The sequence below is a fragment of the Cebus imitator genome, unplaced genomic scaffold (genome assembly GCF_001604975.1).
Source record: "Cebus imitator isolate Cc_AM_T3 unplaced genomic scaffold, Cebus_imitator-1.0 Scaffold206, whole genome shotgun sequence".
Lineage (NCBI taxonomy): Eukaryota > Metazoa > Chordata > Mammalia > Primates > Cebidae > Cebus > Cebus imitator.
In genome coordinates this window covers 564,265-591,821 of record NW_016107521.1, presented here as the reverse complement: position 1 = coordinate 591,821, position 27,557 = coordinate 564,265, and the positions used below count along the sequence as shown (strand labels likewise).

The window sequence follows — 27,557 nt, the reverse complement described above, 5'->3', positions numbered from 1 at the left end:
GCAAATTGGGCAGCCCTCAGAATCACAGCAAATTCAGAGAGTTATCTCTGCACAGTTGGAGAGATTTTAAGAATAGGAAAAGGGGCCGGGGGTGGTGGCTCATGCCTGTAATCCCAGCACTTTGGGAGGCAGAGGCAGGTGCATAACCTGAGGTCAGGAGTTTGAGACCAGCCTGACCAATGTGGAGAAACCCCATCTCTGCTAAAAATACAAAATTAGCTGGGCGTGGAGGCACATGCCTATAATCTCAGCTACTCAGGAGGCTGAGACAGGAGAATTGATTGAACCCGGGAGGTGGAGGTTGTGGTGAGCTGAAATAACACCATTGTACTCCAGCCTGGGCAACAAGAGGGAAACTCTGTCTCAAAAAAACAAAAAACAAAAAACAGAAATGAGGTACAGAAACAGCCAGATTGGTTACAGCTTGGCATTTGCCTTATTTTACCCAGGTTTGGACAGTTGTCCACCTGTGAGTGGTTGAAGTATGGCTGCAGTGATTGACTGAGATTTGGCTATTGTTACACAAATATGTCTCCATTAGATTTTTCTATTTGCTTATCTATTAAGTTAGGTTGCAATTCCTAAGTAAGAACTCAAGTATGAAAGTATGGGGACTTTCTCAGGCCAGATTTTGTTTGGTTTAGGAGCCTTATATAAAACAGGGTAGTATTTGCATATAACCTATGCACATCCTCACATATACTTTCTAAGTCAGCTCTAGGTTATATAACTGGGTACCCTGGTTTTTCTAAGAAAAAAAGAATGAGTTACTATTATTTTTTATTATTTTTCTTATTTTCTCCCCTCTGTTTTCCCCTGTTCTCCACTTCATACTAGCCCTTTTGAAATGCAGTTATAATCTTTTACCTCCCCTTCACCAGACACTCCCTACAGCTCTGTACTATGTACTCAAAAGCTCCAGAGCAAACTCTCACCCGCCAGGAGATTGACTTGAGAGGTAGCAGTAGATTTACAACACAAAGTATACCTGATGAGAAGCCCTCTCCCACCGGGAAAGTTTTTGGCCATTTTTATAACTTGTTTCTGTCCATACAGATGCCAACTTGACTGTGTAGTAGATAAGGTGCCAAGTTAGCATGTGGACTTCCCACCTGTTTGCTTTCTCCCCTGTCTTTCGAAAGTACTCACTTACTGCTCCAAAAGTGAAGCAGTGTCTTTGAGGCTGGAAGCCCATACTTCTCCCTCTAAGCTAGCTTTGGAATATAGTCACTTTATACCAGATTTCGCTCTTGTTAACTGAACTCAAGTGCTGAGTGACTAAACCTGTGTTTCAGTTACAATTACTTATAATACCTAATACAATGTCAATGCTCCGTCAAGAGTTGTTATGCTGTATTGTTTAAAATTCATAATACTTTTTATTTTTTTTTTCCTGAATAGTTTCTATCTGTGGTCGGCTGAATACGTAATTGTGGAACCCACAGATACAGGGGATTGACTATTTGTCCTTTTTATTTTACCCTTATAAAATCTCATCCTCCAGTTCATGTCCTTTGTAGGGACATGGATGAATCTGGAAACCATCATTCTCAGCAAACTGACATAAGAGGCGGGGTGTGGTGGCTCATGCCTGTAATCCCAGCACTGTGGGAGGCCGAGGTGGGCGAAACAAAGGTCAAGAGATCGAGACCATCCTGGCCAACATGGTGAAACCCGGTCTCTAAAATAAAAAAAAATAAAGTAAAATAAAATATAAAAATTGACACAAGAACAGAAAACAAAACACTGCGCGTTCTCACTCATAGGTGGGTGTTTGAACAATGAGAACACATGGACACAGGGAGGGGAACATTACACACTGGGGTCTGTTGGGGGTGGAGGGGCTAGGGAAGGGGTAGCGGGAGGTGGGGAGGCTGGGGAGGGATAACATTGGGAGAAATGCCTGATGTAGGTGTGTGTCGGGGGGAAGGGATGGAGGCAGCAAACCACCATGGCATGTGTGTACCTATGCAACAATCCTGCAAAATCTGCACATGTACTCCATACTAACTTCATGCACTAGGCCCAGCAGAGCAAAGCAGACCAGACCAAACTAGAATGGAATCGTTTGTGCAAAGTACCACGTAGTCAAACAGAACTTTGAAGTAGGCTAGTTTTCTAAAACCAGGAAATTCCCCTAAACCTGAGTCAGTGAAATAAGAAAGTCCCTTCTGCTTTAACCCTAAAAGTAACTTTGAAACAATGAATCCACTTTTTGTTGTCTCTGCTTTCTTCAGCCCTTTTGTCAATAAAACCAACCTCCGCTGCTCAGCTGATCAGAACAGTCATTCTACTTTATAGAATGAAGTGTTTTCCGATTCTAGAATCACAAATGAGTCAATTCAGATCTTTAAACTAATTCATTGTAATGATGTCTTTTGACTGTTGTGCTTTATTCAAGCTGTCCTTTATTTAGGAATTTGGGGGTAATTTCCACTATTTTGCTATTATGAATCATGCTGACTAATCGTGCATGTCCTTTCATATTTTCACCACATATATTTTTGGGTGAAAGCATGAACGTATCTATGCATTGTTGCTAGGTATTAAGCTACTCTTTACACTGTTGCTGTACAGATGGAGGGACAGATGAGAGAGCTGCCCAGGGCACTTCAGCAGTTACCGGCACAGCTGGGATTTGAACTTGGATGTAACTATTTTCATAAACTCTCTAGGTCATTCCAAGGTGGGAGAGGCAAGCAAACAATTTTGTATCTGGACAGCATATTCACGGAAACACACATGCTTATCCTTCCTGCTCCCAGCACACAAATTCTTCCTGAACAAAACCTCCAGTCCTCTTGTTTAGCATACTTTCGTCTAACCTTGTCACTTTACCAAGACCCCACAACTAAGAGTCGTCCGCGTCCCCACAAGGTCGTAAGCTGGGCGGGTAAAGCGGAGGTGGGCGGAGAGGAAATTGGAGGTGGAAAGCTTTGCGCATGCCAGGACACTGCTCTTCTCGCGAGGACTCTGGGCCCCCCTGCAGAGGCAGGACCAGGATGTGACGTAATAACGGCGCGCTGCCGCCAGCGGTGCCCTCAAGGTCGCTTTGCAGAGCAGGAGCGCGCTTAAGTAAGGAGACCCTAGTTTGAGGGCGCTCTGTGTCCATTTGCCTTGATACCAGCGGCGACATGTCGGGGTACACTCCGGATGAGAAACTGCGGCAGCAGCAGCTGCGAGCGCTGAGAAGGCAATGGCTAAAGGACCAGGAGCTGAGCCCTCGGGAACCGGTGCTGCCCCCAGAGGCGAAGTGGCCTATGGACATATTCTGGGATAAGTTTTTGGCAAATAAGTCCCCTTGGAGGAACATGGTGAGTGATGAGAGGTTAGTGGTGATCCCCCCCAACGCATCCCACCGCGGCCGGTAGCCTGGACACTGGACGTACGCTCCCTGCAGCCCCACTGATAACGTTCTGTGCTTGGTGACACTGGCCTGTCCCGAGAGTCCTCCTGGAGTCTCGGGAGGCAGGAGTCCAGGAATATGTATGGCTTTGAGAGAATCATGCCTTTTACTGTCAAGTACAGTGAGACGGAGGCGAATCTTAATACTTAGGTTTTCCAGGACGCTGCACGTTTGGTTTTCTTGACTGTAGATATCTTTTCTCAGAATAATAGTCGAGGAATCGCTGCAGTTAAAATTCTGTGATTTTACTATTCGAGGACACTTGTCTGACTTTTAAGTGTGAGGTTCTAGAGACCAGGTAACACAGCATCCAATTACCGGAGGGCACAGCCAGCCCCTAGCTGGTAGTACAGTTCCATGTGATCACCATAAAAGACAGGGTCTTGTTGGTATGCCTAGTGAGTCGCATTCAAGAGCTACATTTATAAACTACCACACTGTACTTTTAACACAGTGTTTCATTAAAAAATGACATTTGGGGCTTTGAAGAAAATCAGTCATTCAGAAGCTTTATTTTCAAGGCCTCTGGGTATTTTCTTGAGGTCTGTTATGGGTGATAAACACATCTCAGAATTGCCTTCAGTTACCTACAACGCTTACTGATAATAGTAGTAATAATAGAAACACTTGGGTGCTTGCTATGTGCTTGGCACTCTGCTGAGGGTTTTACATGTAAAGGTAGAAACTATTCCTAATCCTCACTTTAAATGTGAGGAAACTGAGGCCTACAAAGATCCAGTGATTTGCCAGTGGTCAGGGAGCTAGGAATTGAAGTTCATATTGAAATCAGCATGTATCTATTTCTTACTGTGCTACAAATTCTGTTGCAACAGAATTGTTGAAAATTTTTCTGAAAAAGTGGTATTGGATACTTACTTACGTGGTAAAATTCAACTCTTCTCCCACCCTTTGTATCCCAGACATATCAGGATATTCTCAGTCACCGATTTAAAGCTGATGTCCCATCCATCAGCCAGTGATCTAAGGAAGTAAATAATCATGTGTTGAAATTCACCTTACCTTACTTTGAGTTAATTTATTACTTTATAATCATATCGGTTATAGTTCTTAGACTCTGGATTGCCCTTTCCTTGAATGGATAGGTGTGTTTTAATCAAATTGGAGGACATGGGAAAGTTCCATTTTTAGCTTTTTTTTTTTAAAAAAAAATAGAGTTGCAGAAGGCATCTTGGAGTGAGCTTGGGGCACCCCATCTCAGTATGTAAAATGTCCTTTTTCCAGCATTGATGTCAAGGTTGTCTGCCTTATACCTAAAATAATGCTAGTGGCATTGATAGAAAAATAAGGGAGATGACTATACCTGAAATATTCTGTAGATTTGATTACTCTGGTTAAATACATTAAAATTATTCTTTCATTATTTTGCCAAATTTTATCTTTAACAAACTTATGATAAAGTTAGTTTTAGAAGTCTTTAAAAAAGATCTATAAATGCCTTGCTATAGTCTTGCAAAATACTATTTATCTTAAGCTCTTTGGTTTGGATTTTGTAGGTATCTTCTGGCAAACTCTGCATTTACTAATAATATTTAAGTAGACGAGGTTAGCCACAGACTATAAGAAAATAGGTACCATTTAGAGATTTGTAAAATAATAATTTCATTGTTATATCATTGATGCTTTTTGTTCTGCCATAAATATAAAATATGAGATATGTTTAGTTTGTATATGTGTTTTTTTCCCCCAGGTCTATAAGGTATACCGAAAGAGTATGTTTTTTTTTACTTGTGTACTTATACCTGCCTGGATTGTTCATTATTACGTGAAATATCATGTGGCTGTAAGTATGTCCTTTTCAGAATTTATTTTTAATATTGTCCAAAATTATTTTCTTTGTGGGTATCTTACCCTGCTTAGTGGAAATAATCTGCCACTTATAAACTGATTTTGATCTACTTTGAATTCCCTTAGGGAAAAGATTTAACGAAAGTTAAGTAATTGAGTATAGTTTTTCAAAAATTGTGTCACTATATTAGTTTACAACTTGAAATGGATTTCCTCATAGAAATAGTATTTAAAAGATCAGAATGTAGTGGCCTAATAATATTAGGGTAAATTCAGGTCATGAATAGGAAGGGAGAAAAGCATTTCTGCTCCTTTATAATGACCTATATCTGGTATGAGATAAAAATTCAAAATAGACAAAGCTTATCTTTGTCCATCCCATTTCTGTTTCCTTTATTTTATCTGATTCTTCACAACTTTATTTATTTAGAACTCAGGATGTCCAGATGCCTGAACTTTTTCACTGATGATGGATCTTGTATGGGCTGATTGAACTGAGCCAGTTGTGGTATTTTAAAGGCTCAGTCTGGTGCAGGATGTTGGATCCCATGCAGAATGAGAAGGGCATGCATTTTGGGAAGTGGCATAGCAGAGTGAGCAGTGGCGGCTGTGTAGCATGGAATGTTGGAACACAAAAGAGTGAGGAGGGCATTCATATACCAAGTAAGGGGTGTTAGATCCTGAGTGGGTTGCAGGGGAGGAGGGTGAGCACATCTGTTGGGGGAGCAACAGTGGCAACAGCCTACTATAGGATATTGGAACCTGAGCAGAGGGAGGAGGACATCTGGAAGAAGGATGGCATGAGGCAGGTAACAACTCAGAGTAAGATGTCAGAACCTGCTGGGCGCAGTGGCTCACGCTTGTAATCCCAGCACTTTGGGAGTCCAAGGTGGGTGGATCACCTAAGGTTGGGAGTTTGAGACCAGCCTGACCAAATGGAGAAACTCCCATCTTTACTAAAAATACAAAAATTAGCCAGCTGTTGTGGTACGTGCCTGTAATCCCAGCTACTTGGGAGGCTGAGGCAGGAGAATCGCTTGAACCTGGGAGGTGGAGGTTATGGTGAGCCGACATCATGCCATTGCACTTCAGCCTGGGCAACAAGAGCAAAACTCTATCTCAAAAAAAAAAAAAAAAAAGGAAAGTCAGAACCTGAATGAGGTGAGGCAGGTATTCATGCTGGGGGGTGGTTGTGGTGACGGGATATGGTTATATATAGGGAGATTGGTCAAATACAGGCATACCTGAGAGATACTGCAGAATTGGTTCTAGACCACTGCAGTTCCAAAAGTATTCTTTAGTTCTAGACCACCAAAGCAAGTTACACAAATTTTTTGGTTTCCTAGTGCATATAAAAGTTACATATACACTGTGCTGTAGTGTAAGTTTGTAATAGCATATGTGTAAAACAACAATATATATGCCTTAATTTAAAATACTTTATTGCTGGGCCAGGTGCAGCGGCTCCCACCTGTAGCCCTAGCACTTTGAGAGGCCAAGGTGAGAAGATTGCTTGAGGTCAGAAGTTCGACCAGCCTGGGCAATGGCAGCTCCCACCTAGAGCTCTAGCACTTTGGGAGGCCAACGCAGGAAGATTGCTTGAGGCCAGAAGTTTGACCAGCCTGAGCAACATAGTGAGATTCCATGTCTACAAAAAAAAAAAAAAAAAGCTGGATTTGGTGGTACACGCCTGTAATCCCAGCTGCGCAAGAGGCTGAGATGGGAAGATTGCTTGAGCCCAGGAGGTTGAGGCTGCAATAAACTGTGATTGCGCCACTGCATTCCAGCCTAGGTGCTGGAGTGATATCCTGTCTTAAAAAGAAAAAAACTTCATTGCTAAAAAATTCTAATGATCTTCTGAGCCTTTAGTGACTGTATATAATCTTTTTGCTAGTGGAAGGTCTTCCTTCGATGTTAATAACTGCTGACTGATCAAGGTGATGGTTCTTGCAGGCTGGAGTGGCTGTGGCAATTTCTTAATATAAGACAATAGGCTGGGCACAGTAGCTCATGCCTGTAATCCCAGCAGTTTGGGAGGCTGAGGGAGGTGGATCACGAGGTTAGGAGTTCAAGATCAGCTTGGCCAAGATGGTGAAACCCTCGTCTCTACTAAAAATTCAAAAATTAGCCAGGCATGGTAGTGGGTGCCTGTGATCCAAGCTACTTGAGAAGCGGAGGCAGGAGAATCGCTTGAACCCAGGAGGCGGAGGTTGTAGTGAGCCGAGATTGCACCAGTACACTCCAGTCTGGGCAACAGAGCAAGACTCCGTCTCAAAAAAGAAAGAAAGTTGTGTGTGTGTGTGTGTGTGTGTGTGTGTGTGTGTTTGCCACACTGAGGTTTGCCACATCAGTTGACTCATATTTTCATGAAAGATTTCTCTGTAGCATGAGATGCTATTTGATAGCGTTTTACCCACAATAGAACTTTCAAAATTGGAGTCAGTCCTCTCAACCATGCTGCTGCTTTACAACTAAGTTTCTGTAATATTTGAAATCCTTTGTTGCCATTTCAACAATGTTCATGGCATCTTTACCAGGAGCAGATTCCATCTCAAGAAACTGCTTTCTTTGCTCATCCAGAAGAAGCAGTTGCTCATCTATCAAGCTTTATCACCAAGATTGAGGCACTTCAGTCAGATCCAGGCTTGACTTCTAATTCTAGTTCTCTTGCTATATCTACCACATCGACAGTTTTTTCCCCCCATGGAAGTCTTGAACCCCTCAGGAGAGTTGAAATTAACTTGTTTCAAACTCTTGTTCATGTTGATACTTTGACATCCTCCCATGAATCATAAATCTTCTTAATGGCATATGGGATGGTAAATTCTTTCCCAGAAGATTCTCCATATACTTTGCCTAGATCCATCAGAGGAATTACTATTTTTTTTTTCTTTTTGAGACAGGGTCTTGCTGTGTCACCTAGGCTGGAGTGCGGTGGTGCCATCTTGGCTCACTGCAACCTCTGCCTCCTAGGTTCAAGCAGTTCTCCTGCCTCAGCTTAGCAAGTAGCTTTTGATATAAAATGAGAAACATGCAGCTCTTCATTTTGCTTGAAGGGTTACAGGTCATTGTAGTGTTATTAATTGGCCTAATTTCAGTATTGTGTCTCAGGGAATAGGGCAGTCCAAGGAGAAGTAGAGAGGTGGAGAATGGCCAGTTGGTAGAACAGTCACAACACACAATATTTACTGATTAAATTCACTATCTTATATGAGTGTGATTTATGTTGCCCCCTAAAATTTATAGTAGTAACATCAAAAATCACTGAGTGCAGATTACCATAACAAATATTAATATAACACTAATGAAAAGGTTTGAGGCCAGGTGCAGAGGCTCATACCTATAATCCCAGCCCTTTGGGAGACTGAGGTGGGCAGATCATGAGGTCAGGATTTCGAGACCAGCTTGGCCAACATGGTGAAACCCCATCTCTACTAAAAATACAAAAATTAGCCGGGCGTGGTGGTGCACACCTGTAGTCCCAGCTACTTTGGAGGCTGAGGCAGGAGAATCACTTGAACCTGGGAAAAGGCGGTTGCAATGAGGGATCACGCCACCGCACTCTAGCCTGGATGACAGAGTGAGACTCCCATCTCCAAAAAAAAAAAAAAAAAATTGAAATATTGGGAGAATTACCAAAATATGACACAGAGTTGTGAAGCAAACACATGTTGTTTGAAAAACGGCACTGAGTTTCTGGGATTGGCGCCTGGCCCATGTCAGCTTTGCAGACCCCATCTGGTGCAGACCCTTGCGGCGGGGGCAAGCAGAGGCCTGAGTAGCTGGCCAGCGGGTGCTGCTGCCTGCAGGTCCCAGATCCCTTGGGGACATCTGCAGTGCTCCAGAAGCCCAAGACTGTGAATCGGAAGTTAGGTGTGGCAGGCAGTAGCTTCTCGAAGGTGCTGTGCAAGGGTTGCCTCTGGTTCCAGCTCCCTGGGCACGGCTCCCAGCAGTGCCTGCATGAGGATGGCCCATAGCTGACTGAAGTCTACTTTCCCAGCGTCCCTGACAATGCCGAGCTGATGCTGCTCACCTCGGGCCAGGCCTGGCAGGGCTATGTGAGTGACATCAGGCGCTTCCTCAGTGCATTTCACGAGCCGCACGTGGGGCTCATCCAGGCCTCCGGGCAGCTGCTGTGTGATGAGCAGAGGCAGAGGTTGCTAGCCAACCTCCTGCCCAACATGAGCCAGAACATCGCGGCAGAGACCCTGGCTGAGGACCCGCCGTGGTTTGAAGGCTTGAAGTCCCAATATTGGAATAAGTCTGGCTATCTGAGATACAGTTGTGAGAGCCGGATCTGGAGTACCTGAGAGAGGTGAGCTCCTACTCCTCCAAGGTGGGTGCAGAGGCTAAGGAGGAATTCTTGTTAATCCTTGGCTCCACATGCCAGATACTCCAGCCTGAGCAGTACAACGGCAGCTACTTGGACAGCACCGGCACTACTCTGGTGTGCAGAGGCAAGGGTGGCAGTGGTCTCTGCACACCGCAAGGTTGGTTCTCCTGCCAGGGCCCCTTCAACATGGACAGCTGCTTGTCGAGACACTCACATCAACCCCTACAGTAACAGGGAGAGCAGGATCCTCTTCAGCACCTGGAACCTGGATCACATGATAGAAAAAAGAATGCACCATCTTTCCTACACTGGGGGAAGCAGTTAAGGAACAAGACAGAAGAGAAGTGAACTGGGAATATTTTTATGGCCTGCTTTTTACCTCAGAGAACTTAAAATTAGTGCACGTTGTCTGCCATAAGAAAACCACCCACAAGCTCAACTGTGACCGTAGCAGAATCTACAAACCCCAGACAAGGTTGAAGAGGAAGCAGCCTGTGTGAAAGTGCCAGTGACACATACACACCACATTCTTTTCTTTGTGTGAGGCCTGACAGGCATAATTTTAACAGGTGCTTTTTTATTTTTATTTTTTTTTGGTCACTCCAGTAGCTCCTGGGAAAAACCTTAAAAAATGTTTCCTTTATATCTGATTTCAATACATTTCTGAATCTGTGTGTGTGTGTGTGTGTGTGTATTTTTTGTAGACGGAGTTTCACTTTTGTTGCCCAGGCTGGAGTGTAGTGGCATGATCTTGGCTCACTGCAACCTCTGCCTCCTGGATTCAAGTTACTCTCCTGCCTCAGCCTCCTGAGTAGCTGGGCTTACAGTCATGCACACTATTCCCGGCTAATTTTTTGTATTTTTAGTAGACACGGGGTTTGACCATGTCAGTCAGGCTAGTCTCAAACTCCTGACCTCAGGTGATCCACCTGCCTCAGCTTCCCAAAGTTCTGGGATTACAGGCGTGAGCCACCACACTGGGCCTAAATCAATTTTTATACCTTCTGACAGCCCAACTTCCAGAGGACAGCTTTGGGGTACTCACTGGATGTCTGTGAGTTCCTGGTCATACTGGTCATTAGGGATAAGAATTGTCTCTGAGCTGAGGAATTCTTCTGTTCTCTGGTTTTACCAGTATTTGGTTTGCTCATGTAGTGTGGTCACCATACAAAAATGGTGTCATGACTGAAGTTGGCCACTCTTGCTTGAGGGACAAGTTGTTTATGCCTCAGGCCTCTGCTGGGTCTTCATTTCCATGGCAAATGGGCAGCTCCATCCTCCTTGACTCTTTTAAATGCCCAAAAGAGAGATGTCATGGTTTGGGGGTAAGATGTTTGTTCTCAGTAAAGAACATACAAGGACATTCACTGCTGATTATTATTACTAATTTTTTTTTTGAGACAGGGTCTCACTCTCACCCAGGCTGGAGTGCAGTGGTGCAGTCTCGGCTCACTGCAACCTCTGTCTCCTGGGTTCAAGCGATTCTCCTGCCTCGCCCTCCCAAGTAGCTGGGATTACAGGCACCCACCACCATGGCTGACTAATTTTTGTATTTTTTGTAGAGTCCGGGTTTCGCTATGTTGGCCAGGCTGGTTGTGAACTCCTGACCTCAGGTGATCTGCCCACCTTGGCCTTTCAAAGTGCTGGGATTACAGGCATGAGCCATCACACCTGGCATACTGAACTGTTTGTAACAGCAGGAAACCTCCCAATGTCTATGAGTAGGGCCATTGCTATTATGTTGAACCACATGAAACTGCTGTTTTTCTAGGCCCAAAATGATCAGCTATCATCGTTTCATGATTCAACCTGATACATTTACGTAGTACAAAACTATGTCACGGTTTCAAGCTTTTATGAAGAAAGTGTTTCTCTGTAGAAACTGGAAGCTGTTCAGTGCACTGGCAGCTGAACCCTGCTCTGTTTATCAGAGTTCCTGTCATCTCAGATAATATGGAGCTCATGTCAGCAGTGCAGGCACCAGGTGCACAGAGACAGTCTAGAAGGAAATATGCCAAACTTAACAGCAGTAATCCTGTGGGGCACAGAGGTGGGACTGGATTACAGAGGGCCCATTTTCAAAATCATGTATTTTATGATACTTGAATTTTTTGAAATGGGCATTTATTTTATAACATGTTAAAATGTACTTTAAAAAAAGTCATTGTAATATTTGAATATTTACATTTGTTATATAATCAGGAAAAGCAATAAAAATTTTCTAAAAATGAAAAATGGCACTGATAGGCTTGCTTGTCTTGTGGTGGTTACAAACCTTCTATTTATAAGAAAACACAATATATGCGAAGTGCAATAAAGCAAAGTACAATAAGGTGAGGTATGCCTGCAAGTATGTATGTTGATGACCCAAGATTCTCACTCTCAGAAAAGGGAGTTATATATGTGAAAAAGAAGAAAAGCTTGTGGTGGTAGAGTGGAATTGGAGGTACTGGCGTGAACTCATGGTTTTTAAAATGTGTTGATATACCTAGAAATAGATATGGATGTAAATGTGGATATGTGTGTCTGTTTGTCTGCATGTGTAGACATATTCTCTAGCTCTGTCCACTGAGAGGGCCTAGAAACATTGCTACTCCTTAGCAATTAGCACAATTAGAAGCCAGGTTTTATTTCTAAATATAGTTGTCCACTGAAAGGACCCAGAGCTCAGAGCAATGGCCGATTCCAGGGCAGGAGGAAAGTATAAGATGAGCTTGGAACATATTATTTTGCCAGAAAGTAAAGACGTGCTGAAAGAATATTTCAAAAGGACACAGGTTGCAAGGACTCCTGCCAGGGCAATTTGAGCATCAAAATAAATAATGATAGTAATAGATGAGAGTCAACTGAATAAAATAAAAATCCATGAGTGTAAACTGATAGAAATAAGTGAATTAATAAAGGGGTAGAAAAGCTTTTTTAAAGCAATAATTCGCTGAATGATAGAATTAGAAAAATTACAATTTGAGAATCATGGTAATATTTAATTCAGCTCAGGAACATAAAAGGATGCTAATATTAGGCACAGTGGTTCACACCTGTAATCTCTACACTTTGGGAGGCTGAAGTGTGAGGATTGCTTGAGCCCAGGATGTGAAGCCTGCAATGAGCTGCAATTGTGTTGCTCACTATACCCCACCCTTGGTAACAGAGTGAGACTCCTAAGGCCGGATGCAGTGGCTCACGCCTGTAATTCCAGCACTTTGGGAGGCCTACGTGGGCAGATCACAAGGTGAAGAGATTGAGACCATCCTGGCCAATATGGTGAAACCTTGTTTGTACTACTAATAAAAAAATTAGCTGGGCGTGGTGGTGCATGTCTGTAGTCCCAGCTACTTGGGAGGCTGAGGCAGGAGATCATTTGAACCCAGGAAGTGGAGGTCGCAGTGAGCTGAGATCGTACCACTGCACTCCAGCCTTGTGACAGAGCGAGACTCCATCTCAAAAATACAAAAAATAATAAAAAGGATGCCAATATTAATTTTAAAATACTTATCCTCAAAATACTTGTTACGAAGGGAAAAGGGTTATCTTTGTAGTGGAGAAATCTGGCAGACACCACCTTGGTCAAGAAATCTAAATTAACATTGATAATAGGACAAACAAGTTATGTGTAATACTTGATAGGCTGTAATAAAAAGAACACAGTATTAATTTTGTGGTATGCCTGCCAGTGGTGCATAACCGGAATGTAATTTATTGATTAAATTCACATGAGGAAACAGAAGATAAACCCAAACTGAGGAGCTGTTCTGCATCATTATTGGTGTTGCACCTTCAGAAATGTCAAGATCATGAATGTTAAAGGACTTTAAGATTGTTCTAGATTGAGGAAGAATAAAGACATATGCCAGCTAAATGCAATTCTTCATTAATAGGCATAATTGCATAATCTGTAAGAACAATGATGTTGTTGGCAGTCAGAATTTTAAAGAGCCTAAACCATCACTGGATAACTTATCACATAAGGGGATTTTCGGATAAGTTCAAACAGTTACTGAGACAATTGGGAAAATTTGAATGGATTTTTTAGACCAGGTAGAGATAGTAATGTATAAGTGTTAATTTCCTTATCTTGATGGTTGTATTGTAATTATTTTAAGAATGTTGTCTTTGTTTGTAGGAAATACACTATAGTAATAAACTGGTCAGCAATTTACTAAAAGTGATTCAAGAAAAAAAATTCTTTTTTTTCTTTCTTGCAGCCTTATGTAAGTTTAAAATTATTTCAGAATAAAAACGAGACAGAAGTTAAGGACTGCCTAACAAATGATAGATAATCTAATTGATGTTGGCTTTCTGTTAGCCTAGTAACAGAAGAGTGAAACAGCCAAAATTTTGGGGGCTTTTCAGAACACCCCGCCCCCAACATGACTTGCTCTCTCTGATTATGTTCTCTATTGATTATGTAGGCTCTTTAAAATTCTGATTGTTGACATCTTTGTTCTGTGTACTAAGCAGATTAAGCCCCTTGATTAACAAATATGGAGTGCCTAGTGTATCCTCTTCCATTATTGCTATAGAAAGAATAGCAAGGCCAATTCCAACCTCAAGGACTTTATAGTAAAGTTGGAAGTTAGGTATAATTTGGGAAAGAATCTGGAGGAGAAAAGTTAATTCTGGAGGAGAAAAGTTAAAAACTTTTTATGTTCATAAAAAGACTATTTCATTTCATTATAGGCTACTTCATTTCATTATACATCTGTTAAGTTTTCACTATTTTGGCACGTCAGATCCTAGAGAAGTAAATACATTACTTTCTGTCAGTGAAAATTTAACATCCAAGAGTGATTTTTATGTGCAGAAAGAACTGGTTACAGTGACTAGAAATACAGATTAATATTCAGTTCCTTAATTTCAAATATAATAACAATTTTTTCCTAATTCTTTAAATTCAGTTTTAAAATTCTGTTAAACTGTGCATCTAGTAAAATAATAATAATCTCGCCGGGCGCAGTGGCTCAAGCCTGTAATCTCAGCACTTTTGGAGGCCGAGGCGGGTGGATCACGAGGTCAAGGGATCGAGACCATCCTGGTCAACATGGTGAAACCCCGCCTCTACTAAAAATACAAAAAATTAGCTGGGCATGGTGGCGTGTGCCTGTAATCCCAGCGACTCAGGAGGCTGAGGCAGGAGAATTGCCTGAACCCAGGAGGCGGAGGTTGCGGTGAGCCGAGATCGCGCCATTTGCACTCCAGCCTGGGTAACAAGAGCGAAACTCCGTCTCAAAAAAAAAAAAAAAAAAATAATAATAATAATAATCTCTTTTGCTTTTAATTATAAGTTGAACACTTCTAAAACAATTCCATTTACAAATATAGCCAAATTCTCTTAATATTTTAAATTGCTTTTATACATTTTATATGTTCAATTTTATTTCAAAGTATTTATGGGGTAAATTTATGATTCTAAGAAGTGATATTTTTCAACCTAAAATCACAAATCTAAATACATTATGCATTTTAACTAGAATCCTAAACCTTTTTGAACCTCTGTTAGACAGATTATCTTATACATTACAAACTCTAACCAACAGAACATATGTAATGTCCCAATGTTTTCAGAACTTTTAAAAGTTGACACATTCACTTATTTATGCTCTGGGTTTTAACATACTTTATCATATCTAAATTTCACTACATTTTTCTGGGATTGAAAAGACACTTATCTTCCAGGAGAAGCAAATTTAACAAGCTGTAGTTACTAGGTTGACAATTCAATACAGTAATATAGTTGCTTATCTGAGGGTTCACACTTTCAGGTGATTTTTCCTGAGCCATAGATGGATATATTTAGTTAAACGTTTTGTGTCAGTAGAGGTCCCAAAGCCACTCACTCACCTTAGTTTTTCTTTTGATTTGGGCAAGTAGAGGACTGCATATTCAGTAAGATTGTAACCAGTTTGCTGCAGCTCACTCCTTTGCTGCCTGATTGAATTCTGCATCTTTCAGATGACTTTTCAGTGTCTTTTTGCCATTGGCACATAAAGACATTTTGAAGTCCTCACATTTTATTCTGAATTTCTCTCATGTTCCAGTTCTCTATGCCTTATATCATACCGATAATCTTTTAAATTTTGGGCAGTGGTATCTTGTGCAGATGTATATGCATAAAAAGTGTATGTATTCAACAAATACTTACTACCTCTTGTGTGCAAGGCACTGTTTTAAACACAGGGATACAGCAGTGCACAGAGCAGATTGAGTCCCTTCCTTCATGAAATGTTTAGAAACTGGTAATAAATACAAAGAGGTATATAATGTTTTAGGAGAACAAGTCTGTAGAAGAAAAGCAGGGTAAAAAACTAGAGAATGATAGAGCCTGCTATTTTAATTAGGCCTGTCTCAGGAAGTGATCTTTGAAGACAAACATAAATGAAATGAGGATAGGGGCCAAGCAGTATTTAGGAGAAGAACATTTCAGGTAGAGGAATTATGAAGTACAAAGCCCTTGAGGCACAAGTAGTCTTGACTGAATTGGACTCCTAGCAAGGGAGCCACTGTGGCTGTAGTACATGAGTGAGGGAGAAGAGACTGGCTTTTTCTCTAAGAATTATGAAACTTTGAGCAGAGTGACATATCTTAAAAGAACCAGTGTACGCTGCCTGAAGTGTGGAGAATAGACTGTTTTCATTTGCATAGGAGGGCACAAGTGGAAGCAGGGAGGCTAGTAGGCTAGTAGGCGCCGTTGTGGTAGTTGAGATGAAAATATGATAGAACCTTGGACAAGGGTGGTGATGAGAACCAGCTGGATTTGAGGTATATTCTCTAGGTAGAATCATTAGGCTCTGCTGAGGAGTCAAGGTTTCTGGCTTTCGTAACTGGGGAGATAAAAGTGCCATCTACTGAGATGGGGCACATGGGGAGGAACAGTTTGGGGCTGGGAGATGTTAAGTGTTGGACCTGGTTAAGTTTGAGATGCCTGTTTGATAGTCAAGTAGAGATGTTGAGTAAACAGTTGGATATGTGAGTCTTGAGTTCTGTGAAAGTTTGGAGCTTAAGTTAAAATTTGGGGTATGACCTATTTCTTACTTTCCGAAGAAACTCTTAACACTATAATTAACACAGAGTTAACTTTTATTACAGACAAAACCATATGCCATCGTTCACTCAAAGCCCAGAATATTCCCAGTAAGTAAACTTCTGATTTTACTTTTGTTCATTATTTTTCTGTCTCCTTTTCCTCCCCTTCCAAGCAATCATTAGATTAAAATATTCTTTTCTTCTCACTGTCAGTTTAAGTGCCTGTTTTGCGTATTCTTGTAAAAAAGAAAGAAAGAAACAGCTGAGGGGGCAATTATAATTGAAATGGGAAGTGAGCACATTTATTTTTAACCTGGCTGTAAAACTTGTTTTGTGACCTTGATTGTCCTAAAAGGAGTTGAAAGTACCAGCAGTTTTTCACTGTGTTCTGTTTCATGTTGGGTAAAGAACTTAGGACATGAGCCTAAGCAAACATCCATGCATGGTGACAGCAACTGAATTTCTGTTATTTCTTCCAAACTCTCATGTCCTATGGCTTTGTACCTCATATTCAAGATTTGCCTTCAAGTTCTCCATCTGTGAATTTAACATCCACTAAGTGTATGTTAAACTTTATACTATGAGTGTGTGAGCCATAGTACTAATTTAAAATGAGTTATTTTAGCATTAAAAGATGACTCAGTAGTCAGTTGGTATTTTTACTGTTGGTGAGGTTACTGTTTAGCATAGTAGAATACATGTTATGTTCTTGTCTATTTCTAGTCACAGATAATGAATGAACTGTTGTAACTCAAAATTCCATAATTTAAATAACAAAACTTAGTGTCATTCTTGCTTTAATCAAATGACTTAGTCACAGTCATCATTATCTGTTGCAACAAGGGAATTTTAGGAAGGGGCACCAAAACTGGCCAATTGTCCCAGGTGGAACTCTGCTTTAAGAAATAAGAGGGGGGTATCCGGGTGTGGTGGCTCATGCCTGTAATACCAGCACTGTAGGAAGCTGAGGTGGGTGGATCACTTGAGGTTAGGAGTTTGAGACCAGCCTGGCCAACATGGTGAAACCCCGTCTCTACTAAAAAGAAAATACAAAAATTAGCTGCGTGTGATGGTACATGCCTGTAATCCTAGCTACCTGGAGGATGAGGCACAAGACTCACTTGAACCTGGAAAGCAGAGGTTGCAGTGAGCTGAGATTGCACCACTGCACTCCAGCCTGGGTCACAGAGTGACTCTGTCTCAGAAAAAGGAAAAGAAGTGGGGGCAAGGCGCGGTGGGCTCACGCCTATAATCCCAGCACTTTAGGAGGTGGAGGCAGGTGGATCACTTGAGGCCAGGATTTTGAGACCAGCCTGACCAACATGGTGAAACTTCATCTCTACTATTAATAAAAATAAAAAATTAGCTGGGCATGCTGGTACATACCTGTAATCCCAGCTACTGGGGAGGCTGAGGCACAAGAATCACTTGAACCTGGGAGGCAGAGGTTGCAGTGAGCTAAGATTGCACCACTGCCCTCCAGCCTGGGTGACAGAGCACCCTGTCTCAAAAAAAAAAAAAAAAAAGGGATTTCTCCTTTGTTTTATTGTGTAATATTGATGTTTATTACAGCCTAGGTAGTCTCAAAATAGGAAATTATCTTGCTGGTTTCACCAGTTGGGCAATTTACATTTATTTAGTCTTCTATTTATTCCATTTAAATGTTTATTTTTTAATTTATTTTGTCATTACTGTTCAAAGGAAAAGGAGAGCTCTGAATTTCAGAAGATCACATCAGGCATCCTGTAGCATTTCTTATGTTTCTATATTTTTTGTCACTGTGGTTCTTTCCTGTTTCTGTGCCATGACCCCTTTGAGGAACTGAAGAATGGTCATTGTATATATGTTTAGAATAGAATAGGTAATAAAAAAACTTCCAAATCTCAATGGCCTAACAAAACAAAGGTTTATTTCTTGTTGACATCACAGACTCTGTGGATGAGGTGATCCTCTTGAATCTTATAGCCATGCCTCGTGAATATGAGGTTCCAAGATCATGATAGAAAGAGAAGGCAGGGCATCTCAGGGATGATTTTTAGGGTCTAATCCTGGAAGTAGCTTACATTACTTCTGCTCAAATTCTGTTGGCCAGAATTCATTCTAATATTCCCATATACTATCGGTGTGTTCTTTCCTTTTCCCAGACTCCTGTTCATGGAGTTTCTGCTACATTCCATCCTTCTAGTCACCAAACATCTCTTTGCTTCTTTCTCTACACATGCATAAGACACTTAGTCCCTCTCCTTAGGGAGAAATCCCAAAGTCCCATTCTATCACTGCAGCTGGCCCCAAATCCATGATCTCCAGATGACATACAATAGTATGTCAGGTTTAGATGACTTCTGTTGATCTCAGGTCAGTGAACTAAGAAGGCAAGTTAACTGTATCCTTGTCCTCCAACCACACCCATTGTTCAGTGGTAAAATTTGGATAGCATAGTAGTCACTGGTTCTTGGCAATTCTGAAATCTTACTCCTAACCCGTGTGTGGGAAGTTACTTGAATGGGTACTGATTTTGTTTTCTGGAAAGAACACCTTTGTCCATAGTTTTTCCTGGTTGCTGGCTCTGTCCAGGAGGTTTGTTCTTTTCATTATCGATGTAGACCACATCTAAATGGTAGTGGGAAGCATGCCCTCCTTAGAGGTTGTATGGGCATCAAAATCTGCCACCTGCTTGCAGGAGGTTGAATGCCATACGTTGTTTTAATTTCAAACATTCTGGCAGGATTTTGTAAATTCTGTGTTTGGTTTATGTGTCCATTCATTTCCCTCAACATTTGGAGGCATGGAAAGAAAAATATTTGGTAGGTATCTAATGTGCTTACTTCTAGTCATTTTCTCATTCCAGTATCTGTTCTTCCTATACATAGTTACCAACTTCTCCTATTTTTTTGTCCTCATGCATCTGCCTCTCTCACCTCAGTGGCAGCTGTGTGGAGGCATCTGAGGCAGACTGGTTCAAAGGCTGCCTTCGCTTTAATCTGATCTTTGCCATAGGGCTGCATCCCTCTGTTTGAGTTTTATTGGGCTTCTGTTGCTCAGAATCTCTTGTGTTAATTTATTGTTTAGGAAGTCTGAAGTAGTCTGATTTTTCAACGCTACAAGGTCCTCATTTTTAATTTTTATTTATTTATTTTTTGCGGGCAGGGTCCTACTCTTGCCCAGACTGGTTTTGAACTCTGGACCTCAAGCAGTCATCCTGCCTTGGACTCCCAAAGTGCTGGGATTACAGGCATGAGCCACCATGACTGGCCCGAATTTTTAGATTCTCCACATTAAATTTTTTTTTTTTTTGGTCAGGAACAGAAAGTCTAGTGTGGACCAAGGGTGTTCTCTCTTCCTCTGTTTTTATGTCTCCTCTCAAATCAGCCACTTTTTCCCTGAGCTCATGCTTCTTAAAGTACATTCCCAAGGTAGCCAATAGTATCCGAACACATACTGTAACTTTTTTTCCAGCCACTTCTCCTAGAACCTCAAGTTCATCAGGCAGTCTGCTTCCAAGTTATAGGAGATATTTTGCTAAATAGTTTGCCACTGCCTTTGGTTTCCATCTTTTAGCCTCCAGTGCCTTTATCTTTGCTACCAGACTGCTAAGCCAGTGCCCTACAGCTTGATTTGTTTTTTTTCGTTGTTGTTGTTTTTGGTTTTTTTTTTTTGAGACGGAGTCTCATACTGTTGCCACTCATACTGTAGTGCAGTGGCCTGATCTCAGCTCACTGCAATCTCCGTCTCCTGGATTCAAGCAATTTCCTGCCTCAGCTCCTGAGTAGCTGGGACTATAGGCGTGTGCCACCATGCCCAGCTAATTTTTTTGTATTTTTAGTAGAGATGGGGTTTCACCATATTGGCCAGGATGGTCTTGATCTCCTGACCTCGTGATCTGCCCGTCTCAGCCTCCAAAGTGCTGGGATTACAGGCGTGAGCCACCACGGCCAGCATAGCTTGATTTTTGTTACAGCTGCATTAGTGCCACTTCAAGGCACTAATTTCTGTTAGGATAATGCTAGCTGTGGTAACAAATTGTTGCCCAAATGTATAATGGCTTAAATATAATACATTTATTTTTTCATTGTATTATAATCCTGAGCAGTACCAGGTCAGGGAAAGGCAGGGATTGGGGTGGGGTTATGGAAAATTCTACTCTATGCAGTCATTCAGGCACTGGCAGGCTGACAGAATCTGTTATCTTAAACACAGGGCTGAAACTGAAGCTGAATAATCTGTCTAAAACGATGCAGCTTGCCAGTGGAGGTTCTAAGATTCTCACCACTTGGTCTGGCTTCAAAGCCCATGCCTTTTTGCCCACACACAGTTATCTAGGATTGAAAAGACCTGGACCAGTTGCCCAGCCAAAGTTTGTGTTCTGTATTCAATATGTAAGCCAATCAAAAAACTGGTTGCTTTACACATATTCAGTTGCTGGGAGTGAACTCTTTATCTGGAACTCTGCATGTTTCCTTGCAACTTATTTCTAGGGCCTCCATTTCTTGGGGCCATACAAAATAAAAGATTATCCCTTTATCACTTGGAGAACACAATTTTCATTCCCTTTTTGGTTATTTTGCTTCTAAGTGAAAATTTCCCTATGATTTCACTGTACCTTAAGATATTGAATATTGGTTGTTCAGATTTAGACAGCTTCTACTTTGTCTGGGGTCCTTTTAAAGTAAATGCCAGAACTCAACTACATTTTCCATGTGAGGTCTGATGAACATGGAACAGAATAGAACTATCATCTCTGTAGACTTAAGATTCTTCTACTAACTGTATCTTTGTTTCTCTAGGGTGATACAATTGTGGAGACTGGAGAAGTAATTCCACCAATGAAAGAATTTCCTGATCAACATCATTAAAGATTATGTAAAAATTTAAAAGGCTTATGAGCCTAAGTTTGTTCCTACATTACCATATTTACTGAATTTTCTGGAAGAGTGACTTAATAAAGTTTAATCTCAGAAATTGTCATACTTCTTTTCAAGCATTGTACAATTTGAGACTGAGTAATTTAACAATAAATAAAAACTAAACATACTAAGCAAATACCAGAGACCACTTACTTTTTGTGGCTATTCTCGACTTGGAAAACAGGATAGGGAAATGTATTTAGTTACATGTTAGGTTTTTTTCCTTACATAGTACTTACTCTAATTTGGTATCAGGGTATATGCAGCAGAGTGAAATATCGCAATAAACAAATATAAGAACAGAAAGTCCAGCACTTTTGTTTTAAAGAAATCTTTCTGAGCCATTTAAAAGAATTTAGAAACTTGATTGAAAAGCTTATGCTAACTATGATCTGATACTCAAAGACTGTTTCGGATCTCGGTTGCTGTATTTTGTCATGAGAAGGTAAAATACTAAAATTTCTATTTGAAAAATTTGCATACTAGTGCTTATTATAAAGGATAATGCAAAAATAAACTTGGGAACTTTGCATTATGAATTTTATTTTTAAATCTACATAAGCATGAGGGAAAGAAATGTTATTTGCAGAGAATTAAATCCAGAGGAGTTACAAATTTTCATTCGTCCCAAAAATTCTGTCTGGGTATTTCTTCCTTAGCTGTCGTCTTGCAGCCACCGTTGATGCATAGATGACGTAGCCCCAGGAGATTAAAACGATGGCAAGCAGCAACTAAAATAACCAAAAACCGCAAAAGAGGTGTGAAAGCCAAAAAAATTACTGTAATGTGTCTGATATTTCCCTTCGCCCCGGTCAGGTTACCATGTGCCATTGCTAAGGTGGGAATTACAGTAGCAAAGTCGAATAAAGGGGGTTCCCGTGGCGGGTACACCCAGCAGCCCTTACGTAAGAAGCGGAAGATCGTATCCTCCAGGAAGAGGCGGAGTCGAGGTGAGGGAGTGAAATGCTTAATTCAAGAATGGATTTTGGAGTTACTGGGTGCTGAAGAAATAGGGCCCTATGCCTGCAGGCCCAGTGAGTCGAGACGGTGGAGCCTCGCGAGCCCCGGGACCTACCACTGAATAAATCCAGTCCAGCGTGCGACGACTCACTGGCTTCATGGTAAGGAGGCGGCAGCGGTCCGCGGGAGCCGGCGGGAGCTGCGGGCCTCAGAGTAACTTCCCAGGCGGTGGCTGCCTAGCGGCGGCAGCCATCTTTCAACCGGGCACGAGCGCCCGCCCACTCGCTTCATGCAGCGTTTTCGCCTGCCTCTTCCGCCCGGAGTTGGGCGCGGATCACGTGATTGGGGGCCTAGCCCGCCTTTTAGAGAAGGGAAGAAATAAACGAGAAAATGTTAATTTTTTTTCTTTCCAATTAGAGAGATCAAGATAGGCGTGCTTCCACTGGTTTTCTTTCTAGTTGCAATGCATTAGTGGTGCAGGATAAGGTGCTGTCGTGTCCATTTAAAAGTTAGTTTGGAAAGCAATCTGTTTTAAATATTACATCGGCGTCCAACGCTCGAAGAATTAACGCTTTCTCCCCCGCCCCGCCTGCATCTGATACCACACGATTTTGATGGACGTTCGTCTGTTCATCTTTGACTTAAAAATAGCACCCACTCTTTTATATGTGACAAATCGTTGTGGGAACTCCTGTAAATCGAGCCATTCTTAAACGTATAACTTGATGTAAAAATAATATCTCTAAGAAGAAATAGGTGGGACGCGTTAGCCGCCATAATGTACCAATCAAGCAACAAGTGTTTGTTGAGCGTATCTGATGCTCTTCAACGGCCGCGCGTGAGATACTAAGACCCGAGCACGGCAGTTTGGCGGGCGAGCGGACCAGGTTCAGCTCTAGAATGTTTGGGACGCTCACATTTAAGGCCTGAGGAGTAGAATCTGGCAACGGGCCGCTTTAGGCTCTAGACGTTCTTTATACCTCTCAGTTATCTTAAAAGAGTGTCTAGATTTCAGGGAGTGGGAAGGGGAAAAGCGGAGAAAAACGTGTTTTGTTTGGGGAAGAGTCCAGGCCCTGTTTGTTGGGCTGTCCTGTTTCTCCCCAGCTTGGAGGGGATCCCTCTCTGAAGACTTTATAGGATACTGGTTTTGGATCCCGTTGGACTCCCGGTCTTGCTTCCGGGAGATATACAACAGGAGGTTAGACTTCACGTCCATGTAACAGTTTCCCTATCTAGACACTAGATACAGTTTCGTAACTTCCCGCAGAGTTTGGTGAGCTTGAAACGACGTCGAACTAGTTCTTGTGTTTTCTGGGTAAGTTAGGGGGGAACATTCAGCCAGTGTCCCGAGCGGCTGAGTACTAGTGACGGTGAGGGTCGTGCTCTCAGCCTGGGAGGGTCGCTCATCCCGGGTCTGGCGCCGCGGGGGAGGGGCCGCGTTTCGGCCGGCGCGCTGAGCCCCGCCCTCGAGGCTGGCGCGCGTCTGCTGCGCATGCGTGACGAAGGCGGGTGTTGTGTTTTGACGCGCCGGGAGCTGGGGGGTGGGTCTCGCTCTCTGCCCTGCTTCGGAGCTGCCATTGGTGATGAGCACTTTGCGTCACAGGGGTCGCAGCCGCCGCTGGGGTCTCCGCTGTCTCGCGAGGAGGGTGAAGCGCCCCCGCCTGCTCCCGCTTCGGAGGGTAGGCGGAGAAGTCGCCGGGTACGCCTTCGCGGATCCTGCCGTCACCGACCTAGCTTTCTGGGCCGCCGGGAGCTTGCGGCGAGCGCCCCAGCCAGGCCTGCGCCGGCATCTTCCGAGGTGAGTGAGATCCGGAACAATGGGGCGCGGGGGTCGAGCTGGCGCTCTCGCCTGGATTGGTGCCTCGGGACCCGAAGGCTGCGGTCTCGGCCTGCGGGGCCGTCCGGGCCTCGGCGGGCCAGGGCCGGGTTTCCTGGGCGGCTCCTGCAGCGCACCTGTGGATTGATGCGGGCAGGCGGGCGGGCGAGGGTTGCGCTTCCAACAAGCGCTCTCGAGGGGCGCGAGCTTGGCAGTGTAATGGAAAGAGCTTGGTCTCTGGGAGAAACAAAAAAGCAATGAGACTGAATCGTGGCGTCACCACTTACAGGGTGTGTGACCTTGCCTAGGTCCCCTAAGCCCCTGAATCTGTCTGTAAAATGGGAATAACAATATTTAAGTTCATTATGTAATGCGCCTGGTGCTTATCTTAGGTCTGTCCGGTGGCAGTTCTGAATCAAAGCAAACGACTATCACCGTGGCTCTTGCACTCGTCTGTGCTGTGTTACGCATTCTGGGCAGAAATTGTCTGCCTGTGACTTGTTCATCCATCCATTTACTGCAGCTTTCCTCATGGGCTGCTGATTGTAGGCTGGAAAGGGGCAGTGCTGAGATGAGCCACATAGTGATTTAAGAGGAAAACGGAGTAGATCTTTTGATAGGTGATTTTCAAGATTAAGATAAATTAAGAAACAGCTGCCCAAGATTTAAGTTAATAGTGACGAGAGCTTTCTGGTTTTTGTCCATGAAATGCAAAGAAAGCTATACAATCAGCTAAAACTAATCATGCGTGTCTGGAATGAGTGGTTTTAGAGGGGAGCAGTTCGCAACCAATTCTTATTGCTGGAATTGGAATTAAATTCGATAGGATCTGGTCAGGTAGATCCTACAACTATTGTGTGTTCTTTTGGAATTGATTAAAATACAGTTCAGAGAGGTACAGTGATTTTTTTAAGGTGGCAAGAGGTAGGAACCAGTTTATTTTTAATACTTGGGTAATGTATTTTATCTACTTGTGAACCCTTTTTAGTCACTTCGCCTAGAAATAGTATGATAGTTATATTAAGTATGATAATTATTTTGTTATTAGTTATGGCTGATGAGCTACCAAAATTCACCTCATTTTCACATTCTATAGAGAACAGTGTTGCGTTCTTACTGTGAATCAAGCACTGTGCTAAGGGTTTTCATAAAATATGTCCCGTCACACAACCACCTTTTCAAATGGGTATTGTTACTTTATTTTAGAATTGAGAAAACATGAGATTTTGAGAAGTAACTTCCTCCAGGTCACACACCTAATAAGTGATGGTGATTCTCAGCCTTGGCTCTGTATCAGAATTAACATATCTCCTGCAAATGTAATCAGCAGATGATTAAATTTTGTATACAGTGTATGCCATAGATGACTTTTGTAGGAAGTCTGAGTTTAATTCTATGGCGCAGTTCTACTTCATGTCATTGTGCAGTTTTTCAAATACCCAGTCTCTGAAATGTAGATTTGAGTTTCCTGATTCCTTATATCCCTCATCCGTTTTCCCTAGATGTGTGTCCATCTTGATGATGTGAAATTTCCCCGATTATCTGAAATTTCCCTGAATTGTGACATGAAGTGTTCTTATTCTTGTTAAAATCAGATTTGAGGATTTGGGAAAGAGAAGTTTTGGCTTAATCGATTTATACTAAAGATGGTAAACTGGCCCGGGTGGTGCCTCATGTCTGTAATCTGAGGTAGGCAGATCCACAAGGTCAGGAGTTCGAGACCAGGCTGGCAAACGTAGTGAAACCCAGTTTCTACGTAAAATACAAAAACATTGGCTGGGCATGGTGCTGGGCGTCTGTAATCCTAGCTCTTTGGGAGGCTGCATCCAGAGAATCCACTGAACCCGGGAGATGGAGGTTGCAGTGAGCCGAGGTCACAGTGCCACTGCACTCTAGCCCAGGCTTCAGTTCGAGACTCCAGCTCAAAAAAAAGAAAGGTGATAAACTTCTGTAGGGTTTGGGAGACAGTTTAGGAAGTGTGACTGAAGAACTGATTGTCTCCTGTGTAAATTTATAGTCCTAATTCCTAGAGTGCTAGGATAGAGAAACGTAAATTTATTCAGGCTTCTTACAGAACCCGAAGTACTGTGTCTATTATCAGGTCTCCCTTTGCTACTTAAATCCAGAACCTCTCTTGCAAATCAGCCACTCTTAATCTGTATCTGGTCATCCCAATTTTTATGCCTTAATTTGTATTTTTAAACAGCTTTGTTGAGATTGCATTCCATCCATAAAGTTCACCTGTTTTAAAGTTAAGTCATCGATTTTTAGAATATTTACAGTTGTACAACCATCACAATAATCTAATTGTAGAACATTTTCATCATCCCAGAAGGAAACCTCATTACTGCCCCAGCAACAGCCACCAGCTTAATTTCTTCTCTATAGATTTGCCTATTCTGGACATTGCATGTAAAAGGTATCATATAATATGTGGATTCTTGTGAATTTTTTTTCATTTATTTAGCATAATAAAAAGGTTCATCCATGTTACAACATGTTACCAGTACTTTGTTCCTTTTTATTGCCAAATAAAATTCCATTGTATGGATCGACTACATTTTATTAATCTGTTCAATTGATGGGTATTTGAGTTTCTCCTTTTGAGATATTATGACTAGAGCTGCTGTGAATATTCATATACAGGTTTTTGTGTGGACATGTTTTTGTTTCCGTTGGGTATATCTAGGTGTGTAATTGCTGGGTCATATGTTTGACTTCATTAGCATTTTCAAAAACTTATTAATTTAGTATTTAGTGACGATTTTTAAGAGCTAACTACTTATTTGATGATCTACATGCATTCTTATTTCATGTTTCTTTTTCTTTTTTAAAATATAGACTGGATCTTGCTTTGTTGCCTAGGCTGTCTCAAATTCCTGAGTCTTCTGCCTTGGCTTCCCAAAGTGCTGGGATTACAGGTGTGAGCCACCGTGCCTGGCCTCTTTGATGTTTCTGATGAAGACTGTTTGTTTATTTTGAAACAAGGTCTTATTCTGCTGCCCAGGCTGGAATGTAGTGATGAAATTATGGCTCACTGCAGCCTGGACCTCCCAGGCTCAGTTAATCCTCCTGCCTCAGCCACCTGAGTAGCTGGGACTGCAGGTGTACCCATCATACCCGGCTAGGATTCTTTTCAGCTAGTGTTGCCTGTGTGAAATACAAGAATGAGTTATAATTTGTTTTTTTAACCTATTATGGAGGACATTACCAGTCATTCGTTCACCTTTTACTGTCAAAGTGGTTAACAGGCTTATAAAACTAGAGAAGAGAAGGGTAAGGTTTCTTTCCTCCTTTTTTTTTTTTTTT

The 27,557-nt window shown here is 42.1% G+C and overlaps 3 protein-coding genes and 1 pseudogene across 3 annotated transcripts in view; 3 read left to right on the top strand and 1 right to left on the bottom strand.

Moving 5' to 3' along the window:
• Positions 1–3,003: 3,003 nt before the first annotated feature.
• Positions 3,004–21,603, top strand: NDUFB6 (NADH:ubiquinone oxidoreductase subunit B6). Its single transcript, XM_017548318.2, has 4 exons — positions 3,004–3,314; positions 5,115–5,207; positions 16,632–16,676; positions 21,353–21,603. The coding sequence occupies exons 1-4, from the start codon at positions 3,135–3,137 to the stop codon at positions 21,419–21,421; spliced, it is 387 nt and encodes a 128-aa protein (XP_017403807.1). The 5' UTR covers positions 3,004–3,134; the 3' UTR covers positions 21,422–21,603.
• On the top strand, positions 8,788–10,248 carry LOC108317670 (annotated as a pseudogene).
• Positions 21,604–21,990: 387 nt separating the features above from the next.
• SMIM27 (small integral membrane protein 27) lies at positions 21,991–22,786 on the bottom strand. The gene is made up of 2 exons (XM_037745621.1): positions 22,548–22,786; positions 21,991–22,203 (listed from the first exon to the last, which is right to left on the bottom strand). The coding sequence occupies exons 1-2, from the start codon at positions 22,590–22,592 to the stop codon at positions 22,081–22,083; spliced, it is 168 nt and encodes a 55-aa protein (XP_037601549.1). The 5' UTR covers positions 22,593–22,786; the 3' UTR covers positions 21,991–22,080.
• Positions 22,787–23,774: 988 nt separating this feature from the next.
• The window catches only part of TOPORS (TOP1 binding arginine/serine rich protein, E3 ubiquitin ligase), a 10,294-nt gene continuing 6,511 nt past the window's right edge, over positions 23,775–27,557 (top strand). Inside the window, exon 1 of the mRNA XM_017548313.2 lies at positions 23,775–24,230. Within this exon, the coding sequence (XP_017403802.1) occupies positions 23,925–24,230 (306 nt within the window). The 5' untranslated portion in view covers positions 23,775–23,924. The remainder of the gene's footprint in view (positions 24,231–27,557) is intronic.